Source organism: Notothenia coriiceps, unplaced genomic scaffold, assembly GCF_000735185.1.
Source record: "Notothenia coriiceps isolate Sejong01 unplaced genomic scaffold, NC01 NC01_scaffold00016673, whole genome shotgun sequence".
NCBI classification, from domain to species: domain Eukaryota; kingdom Metazoa; phylum Chordata; class Actinopteri; order Perciformes; family Nototheniidae; genus Notothenia; species Notothenia coriiceps.
The window spans coordinates 14,338-23,601 of record NW_011349374.1 but is presented as its reverse complement, the minus strand read 5'-3'; the positions used below and the strand labels follow the sequence as shown (position 1 = coordinate 23,601).

At 39.8% G+C, this 9,264-nt stretch overlaps 1 protein-coding gene across 5 annotated transcripts in view; it reads right to left on the bottom strand.

Annotated features, from left to right (window-relative positions):
- Positions 1–9,264, bottom strand: part of LOC104949635 (signal transducer and activator of transcription 1-alpha/beta-like) — a 22,638-nt gene continuing 13,374 nt past the window's right edge. The window contains exons 14-23 of one of the 5 annotated variants that reach the window (XM_010776022.1): positions 6,182–6,265; positions 5,928–6,029; positions 5,407–5,542; positions 4,470–4,510; positions 4,295–4,371; positions 4,027–4,166; positions 3,114–3,293; positions 1,280–1,337; positions 661–736; positions 1–384 (exon numbers count right to left, since the gene is read on the bottom strand). In XM_010776022.1, the coding sequence (XP_010774324.1) occupies positions 337–384; positions 661–736; positions 1,280–1,337; positions 3,114–3,293; positions 4,027–4,166; positions 4,295–4,371; positions 4,470–4,510; positions 5,407–5,542; positions 5,928–6,029; positions 6,182–6,265 (942 nt within the window). In that variant the 3' untranslated portion in view covers positions 1–336. The other 4 variants (XM_010776021.1, XM_010776023.1, XM_010776020.1 and 1 more) reach the window with 4 other exon arrangements.

The following is a 9,264-nucleotide window of genomic DNA, read 5'->3' as shown; positions in this document are numbered from 1 at the left end:
GGAATGACAGAAAAAGGTTGAGAACCATTGAATGAGACAATCCTCTGCCAATGTTATGGTAACAGCTTGTTCCACTGCCCTCTAGAGGCCAAACATATCAGTCAAAGTAAACTTTATTGTCAATTCCTCTATTTGTGTGACACAGACAAGGGATCGAAATTCTGTTCCTCACCATCCAAGAGAATACAAATATATAAAAAGAAATATATACAGTACATATGTATATATACACGAGTGGTCTCTTAATTTTTTCTGTATGTACATACCCTTACAACCACTTATACACACAGACAGACACAAATTCGGCTCTGAGATTAATGAAAACGAGTGGTCTCTTCAATTTTTTAAATCTCTACATGTAAGGCAGCCATTCCATTCCAGTGTCTGTTGAATTGAAACAATTCCAACAGAGAGAAATGTTGTCAGTATTTTATAGAATAAAATAAAAAAAGATACATTTTACTAAAACACATACCTATAAATATTAATACCATAGAAACTAATAATGCTGCAGTGGTCTCTTGATTTTTTTTGTTGCTGTATACACACACATTTAAAAAGGTAATAATAATGGAAAAAAGAGACATAACAGTAAATATATTTAAAAAATAACAGTAACGATGAATCAACCAATGCATGATGATGTAGTTTTAAACCTACTTTTGTTTCGAAGTCCATCTCCATTTCCATGTCCGTATTGGGCTCCCTAGGTGGAGACGGAGGTGGTGTAGGGTTACTGTAAAATAAATCAAATGATTCACTAAGACACTTCGACATTTTAGTTTAGGACATACATCCATAAAAAAAAAAAAGCTTTTTGCATATTTTGGCATCTAATCTTTTGATTGATGGAGCAAGGCTAAATCCTTTATTTATGTACAAAATACAAATATCACAATATTTTTTAAAAGCAGTACAAATTTGAATATTGTGAACTAATGTATGTATTTTAAGCATTAAAACAGAAAGTGATCCCTGTAAAAATATGTCAGTATAGTGTTGAATCGACACAGAGAAATAGCACCGTTAGGTTATCATAAATGTTCACAGTTCCATTTACAAGTAGCACCGTTAGGTTATCATAAATGTTCACAGTTCCATTTACAAGTATAAGGCTACAGAGAGATAGGGCAGCAGTTAAAGAGTGCACAAAACCCAGAGACTATCTGTGAATCTGACCGTACGGTTTACACATTTTTCTTAAAATGTGACCCCAGAGTGGCTCCTGATTCCTGATCCTGATTTTATAAAATAAAATAGAAATGGTTGTCTTACTTACTCTGAGAAATCCCCCCTTTTTCTGTGAACGTATCCATCTACGGCCAGCATTTTCTCTGCTGCATGAACACATGTGATCAGAGGTCATTACAGGTCTCATGTTCAATAAAGAATATGTATCACCCTCAGAATTTGAGAGTAATAATCCATCATTTTGCAAGGGGCACAATGTTAGAAGCGTTACTTTTTTTCAACTGTTGCACAGACTTGTAACTAACCAATGGTTATTATGTACACGGCTAAGTTGAATACTCGATTCGGATTGGTTAATTTGGACATTCAGTGGTCTTTTATGATAGCAGACTGCTGCTAAGCTAAGCAGACCGTTGCTAAGAAATATACATTTATATAATATATATATAATAATATTTTCTCCACAGAAAAGAAGAGGAAAAAAAGGGGAAAAAAACAGGACATGAAGATAGACAGGAAGTAAACACTAAAGGGAACAGCAGAAGACAGACCGGAAGTACACACTCAAGGGAACAGCAGAAGAAGACAGACAGGAAGTAAACACTAAAGGGAACAGCAGAAGAAGACAAACAGGAAGCAAACACTAAAGGGAACAGCAGGGTTGCGGTCGAATAGTCCAAAAATCAGCTCCTAACATCTAACCCTATCGTCTATTCCTTGACCTCTGAGTGAAACGTCACGGGGTTAAGGGATAGTGGATAGGAGAATTCATAAGGACTTAGGAGAAGAGACTGCGGTACTTTAGAGAATCCGACTGCACTTTCACTATCCGACGTGTTTATGATGCGCCAGCGGACGTCATAAATGTGCGTCTGCTGCTGTGGGGAAACTATGGAAACTACAGTGTTCTATACAGCGGACTTCAACATGGATGTATAATAAGAACGAGGGACTCATCTAGAGACTCTGCACCGTGCTCTGATGCTGTTGCTTTATGAACGTGGACAACAGAGAAACATATTCTTCTTGACCAAAGTTGGAATTGAAATAAAAAAGGAAAGTGAAACTTATGCTCGTCACCCTCTCCCTCCGATCCACATTAATACAAATGATCCCAATACGTATGATTGTATGAAAATATCTTAAAATAAATACAAATGTATTTATTATAAACGTTAGTCCTTAACATCTATCACTGTGTATATCACCATTCAAACATCTTTTAAAGGTTGAACAAACCCCACACAGCTCAGTAAAGACTGACATGTTGACTTTATTTGATCATTTCAGTAAAAACTAACGTTCATATTTCTCTTTTTGATTATAATACTGATGAACGTTCAAAACAAAGCACTTTGGCAACTTACCACATACGTTTTAAAAAGCTTAATAAGCACCGTAACTTTCATGATATCATTTCTCGGTCATAATCGGTTGTTTCCGTGAACGGCCGGATGTTGTGTGACGGCACACGCTGCGGCTGCAAGGCATTGTGGGGCAGCATTTTCTCCTCTCCTTTCGGTTAGGGAGGTCCAGTGGTTCCTAAGCTAAAGGAGGTTATAAAGGAAGTTTGAAACCTCCTTTCCTATCATCTAGAGAACTCGAATGGCACTTATCATGGCTGCCACTGAGGGACTTCCGGTTCATTTCACTCGGTTAGGAAGGTTCCTAAGCTAAATGGACTATTCAACTTCAGCCCAGAAGAAGACAGACAGGAAATAAACACTAAAGGGAACAGCAGAAGAAGACAGACAGGAAGTATACACTAAAGGGAAGAGCAGAAGAAGACGGACAGGAAGTAAACACCAACAGGAAGATGGTATTGGCCCTGGCAGTGTTTAAAGACTGGTTAATGGTTAGTGTTCTTGGTGAACAAAGACATTTTGTTCTCAAACAGTAAACAGTAGCCATGTTAACAGTACCAGTGTTGGTGAAGTAGTGTCCAAAGGCGGTGTCTTTGGGGATGTCTGGGTACAGGTAGAGCAGGGGGTTGGTGTGTCTGCTCTTCCGGCCTCTCAGACTGTAAGTGTTGATATAGTCCGGCAGAGACGTCTTCTCCAGCTCGTCCTTGGTGTAGGGATCTATTGAATGCACAAAAGGCGCTGCAGGCGAACAACATACAGGAAGAGGACAGATATCTGAGTGTGAGAAATAACTTCATTCAGGATGGGAAAGCTGACTGGAGTTTGAAGGTTTTGAGGAGGGGTTGTATGAGGCACTTATCATCTCTGGCCCCAACCATCTCCTGAACCGTGATTATGTATTGTTACCATCAAATCGGAGATATAGGGTCCCACGATTGAATAGGGTCAGACTGGAGCACTGTTGTACACAAGTTAATTCTTACAGTAAATACAGAGTTAGGTCCCAGATCTAATGTACGATAGAGGGTCTTGAACATGTTTCTCTTCAGTGATTGTGATGTTAGATGTCCGTTCCCTCCCTTGTGTCTTGTCTTGAATATTTGTCCTTGTTGATGTTTCAAATGGAGCGGCTGTGATGTGAAAAATGTCAGACTCGATCTGAAAATAAAGTGTAATCTTATCATATGTTACCCAAAGCCAGTGTATAACCTACAATAGATGGCAAAGAAACAGACAGGAGTACCAGCATGGAGCTTTGTTAGTTCTGAGGGGAGGGGCGCAGCAGCAGAATGGATTTTAGACACCTCAAAAATGTAATCATGTTATTGTGTGACCTCTCAATTCCAGGTTTAGGACTCATTCATTCACCACATGCTGTAGTAATACACTGGCTATGGAAAAGTACCTCATTCAACCTCACTTCAGACTTGTAGAGCCCTTTGGCTCTTTAGCTCCAAATGAACAAACATACCACCATTGGCGTTGTCGACCCAGCTGAAGCTGATGGCTCCATTTGTTTTGCTCTCGCTAAAGCGGAGCAGAAAGGTCCCGGTCCGTTTTTCCTTCAACAGTTCAGCTGTTCTCTCCCTGCTGATGAACCCCATGATGGACCTGAAGCTCACACACATAATATAACCAGAGCTCAGTTGATTGGGAAGTATGACGTGCTGGTATGTGGACCACTGCCTCATTATGAATGTGAATTAACCAAACAGAAAGAAAGCACTCAGATGACTTACCCATCCCGCCACAGATCAACCAAGTGTTTTCTGATCAGATCCAGGATTCCATCAATCCAGAGCCAGGCATTTTCATTCTGGAAAGCAAAAGTCAACATGTAAACACAAACAGTAAAGTTCTGGAGTTTGTAACTGTGTATAGCACAGCATAATCGGCACCTTCCTCAACACTCACCTTGGAGAACTTGCTCCAGTGAACTAGATCATCAGGATCATCTGTGAAGAAATGAAAAATGACAGAAGAAATATCCTGAATATAACATGAACTCTGAAGTAGATAAATTAGTACATCATCCTTTTAATCTTTGGTTTATCCAATCACGCTTTAATTAAATAACCATAATAGATTTGCTTAAAAAAAAACACAATCTTAAATCCTACTGATATCAATGCCACTCTCATGTCTCTGCAGACTGTTGTTTTTAATCGTTAGTTTTTTATACAGACATAGAGGCGCTTGGTTATCTCGTCTTTGTGACATGCTAGGCTAACTTGCTTATGGCTATGCAGTAACAAAAACACAAGTGGAGTTGTATCCTCATATAACTCTCAGCAAGAACATGAATAAGCATATTTCCCCAATTGCATATCTAATACTTTACTTGGAAGCTCTCAAAAAACGCAGTCCCAAATGCCGATCCAATGCAAAGCTACATTTTCTGACAAGTTCAGATCAAGTGCTTCTCAAAGTGTGGTCCGCGGACCACTGGTGGGCCGTGAGCGCCCCCTAGTGGTCAGTGAGTATATTGGTACAATTTCACATTTGAAATAAATTAATTTATTAAAGTTTTCAGCACTCTCGCGGGAATATCTCCGCAATGGAGCGAGCTTCAATTTTGATTGCATGATATAGCCCAGCGCAACACCTTCATCACACATGTTGCCACTTGTTTGTACCATTTGCAGGCGATTTGTAATCTGTTCTAGAAAAACAATGTGTTTTTGAATATTTTTGGAGTTAGGTGGTCCGCGAGTGTTTTTTTATTGGTTAAGTGGTCCTTGGTATGAAAAAGTTTGAGAAACACTGAACTAGGAGGTACACTCTCTTTTTGCAAACTATCATTAGTATTTGACAGGGTTCAGTTCTGTGGAATACACGCTCAAACACTCACCCACAATCTTGTTTCTTAGCACGGAGAGCTGGTTTTCGTCGAGCTCCCGCATGCCAGTGCACAAAAACTGCCAGCTGAGAACCTGGGACAGCTGCTCCCATGTAAGGGGAGGAGGGTCCACAAACAACTGCAGGTTCTGCAGAACAAAGGCACACACTTATAACGTGATTTAAGACCAAACGGTGGATTAACAATCAACAAGACAATGGTTGAAACAGTGAAGATGACCCAGAAACTAGCGTCACAAGCGCCCCCTCTATGAAAAGCAATGGGATTTTTCCATTAGATTTTGAATACTGAAGAAAATAAGATCTTTGGCAAACACATGTTTATGATACTTACACATTTTGTTCAGCAAGATAATTTCAGCATATTAACACCTCTTTTACAAATGTTCAAGCATAAAATGTAATCGGCTGAAGTAAAATGTATCGTTAGGACGACATTTTCATGCGTTTTCATTATCATGCAGCAAAAACAATATATTTTAAATGTTTTGGTGCTGAGGAGTGTGTTTTTACCCTGGAGTCACCGGTGGACAGCATGTTGTTCCACATGATGGAGGCCCAGGCGCTGGAGACCTGCGTGGTAGCGGAGATGACAACCACAGGCAGAGTGCTGGCCTGACCAAACACAGCAGCAGAAGACATTAAAGAAACTGCTTCACTACTGCCATTTTCCTCTCCAATAGTTCCATCTTTTAAACAAATGTTATCTTATAGTTCGGCCGCAAACAGAAATGTAAGGGCCTCTGATCAGAATGGAGTTTACTCACCTCAATGTTGAGTTCCAGTCCAACATGGCGGAACTCTGTCACAAACTTAATGATGTGGAGTTCTTCAGTGACTGCCAGGCGACTCTAAAGGAAAAACAGATCTATCAATATATAGGTGTTATTGATATGTGATGTTGTTCTGCACAAACGCTCATGTGGAGGGAGTGTGTGGGAGAGAAACTCCCTCAGAAGGGAACACAGGGATTTTTAGCCATTGAGACCATCTACATGCACAAAAACCTATATAACACTGAGTGTAAATAATATCCTGCTTTATATTGTGTCTAAAGCCTTTAAATCGTGTTTTATTGTCAGAGTTAATAGATTTGTTATCTTCACGGTCTACTGTATATTTTCTAGAGAGGTTTAATTTCTAGAATTATTTATTTCTACTCTTTAGTTTCTACTTATGTGCAATGCCTTGTTTTGTTTTTTTTGCTGCTGCAACGCAAACATTTTCCAATTTGGGATCAATAAAGTACCTCTTATCTTTACCTTATCTTATAAAACACTACAGGAAAGGGAAAACCACACAAAGCTGAATAGGGCCCCTTAAATATCAGCAAGTTAGCATTTCCATTGTAAGCATGTAAGCGCCACTTTGCTTAAGTAGTGCCTTGGCATGGTTGCCATCTTGTTGGACACTTGACTCAATCTCGAGTAAAGCTGCTCCAGAGCCACTATTTCAAGCATACTACGTCATCGAGTGCCGCCGAAGGACTGTTCCAATGTCCAGCATACTTGTAATTCTACCGAGCCCGGCGTACTTCGTAGCGAGAAATTTCGAGCCTGCACATGTGTAGACTCCGTGGTCTGAAAATCCCCACAATGCTTTGCGCACGGACCAATTTCCTTCCTGGCATTCGGAAAACAAAGAGTGGAACAGGCTAGCAAGTGTGCGTCACAGTGTTTCCCCTAGGATGGAGTCATAGCAGCGGTGCTAAGGCACGCGGGCCCAGCAAAATGTGAGCGCGGCGCGCGTGGACATTTTAAGTGTGTGCAATATTAACAAACCATGGAATGAATGTAAATTCAAATAAAGAGAGTTGTAGGGATTAAAGTCCCTCCTGTGTTATACGTTTTCTAACTATTCTTTATTGTCCATTTCCCAAAAGAAATAGTATTTATGTAGTACTATATTATTATAGCTGTTCATTCAATTTCTTTTGAACAGACTCTATAATAATATTACACTATAAATACTATTTCTTTTGGGAAATGGACAATAAAAGAATAGTTAGAAAAACGTATAACAAGAGGGACTTTTAATCCCTACAACTTCTTTAGTTTTGCCAATTTACCATTCATCTCCCATGGTTTTGTTAAATTGTAAAATATATATTTAACTACTTAACATAGAAATTTGAGGAGTATGCAACAACCTGCATCTGTCTGAGATCGGACTACAGCAACATCCAAGGCAGTGAAGCTGAAGTTGTCGCTACTCACATTTCACAACCTGCACCTGAGCGGGTTACCTCTGAACCACTGTCTTAAACCAGTGTACCATTCTTCGAGAAGGTTGACCAATTGACCACTTGAAAATTTCTAAAATTTTCAAGAGAAAAAAAGTCAGAGAGTTCCTTTAGTTTCCTTCTCGCTTTCCTAGTTAACTCCATTCTACTCTGTAATTTTAAACTTATTGGCAGCAAACATGATTGCAGTGATGATGAATATTATTTACGATTTCAAATAGATAGACGACTTTTTCAGTTTACTTTTTTTTTCTTTTTCATATATTTCTATTACCCACAAAGAGTTACAGCTCATGCGAACGAACCATCGTGTACAGAAGGCTCAGTGAACGAAGTCTTCGCTCCGTTCTTATTAAGACCGTAAGCCTTTTGTCTCCGGCAAAGAGTTAGCGCTCCTTTGACCGAAGGTTCGGTTATAAAGTTCCTATGATGCAGTAACTCACGGCGGCTTCCTGACAAGGTTAGAGGTCGTATGAACCTTAAGGTGTCTCCGGCGCAGGAACCAAACCCCCATTAAAGCTCCGACGTGTACCCATCTGAAGCGCAGGAAGTTTAGGGGTGTTACGAAACGCGTGCATGGTTAAAGGGGTTTAGACACCGCCTTTTACATTCCGCCCCGGAGAGTATACTGCGTCACAAAGGGGACGCGGCGACGACTTTATACGCGCGGCGACGATCCCCCGCGTTCGGGGGTTCGTCTATTTTTTTTTTTTTTTTTTTTAAAAAAAATAATTTTCTTAATATTCACGACGGGGGATCGCGAGAGCCGTTGAAGCTCGGTGGCTATGCGCCCTTTCGACAGTAAAAGTCTCGACTTCCTTTTGACGGACTGTTCTGTCTCGTTGTCGTTCAACTTCGTCTGTATTGAAATAAACCTGTGTTAGTGGAGTTCTTCTTCCAGTATTGAGGTATTTACATTCAATAATATTAAATTTTACAACAATGTAAATCTAATTCATTAATTATGAAACTATTTTCGGATGTCAATTCTTACTTAATGTAGATCGATTGAATCGATCAAACATTCCCTATTACACGTCGCTGCGCCAGTAATACCCCTTTTCTTGTGGCTGTCCGACTAGTCCTCGGGCTGCGCTTCGCCTCCCTAGATCTAGACGTACTTCCCACCGTCTTGGGTTCTATAAAGTTCAGGTGACCCCGTCACCTTGCTTCACCTCTGTAAACCGTGTAAAGTAATGATCCACGGTACGAGAAAACTGTGGACTATAATTTGATTTTTTAACGGACTACTTTCACTACATTTACTTGTTGTTTTTATTTTATTCAATTTATACACAATAACCGATACCATCAAATAACCATACAAGTTAATAAACTAATAATTTTACATTTTGCTAGAAAAAGTATACCCACAAATCTCAATCTAGATCAGAGATCAGTAACACACGAGTTTCACGTGGTCTAACTTCGTAAAATATAATTTTACATTTTGTTTAGAAGGGCCCCCGTATGGGGGCCTGGGGGGATCTCCTACACTACAGGTGGTGGTTAATACAAGTATGTTATGACTTATGTAAACTTCGGAAATTACTACATACACAGAAAGAACACGACCGTCTGTTTATCTTTGTATTACCGCCCTTCGTG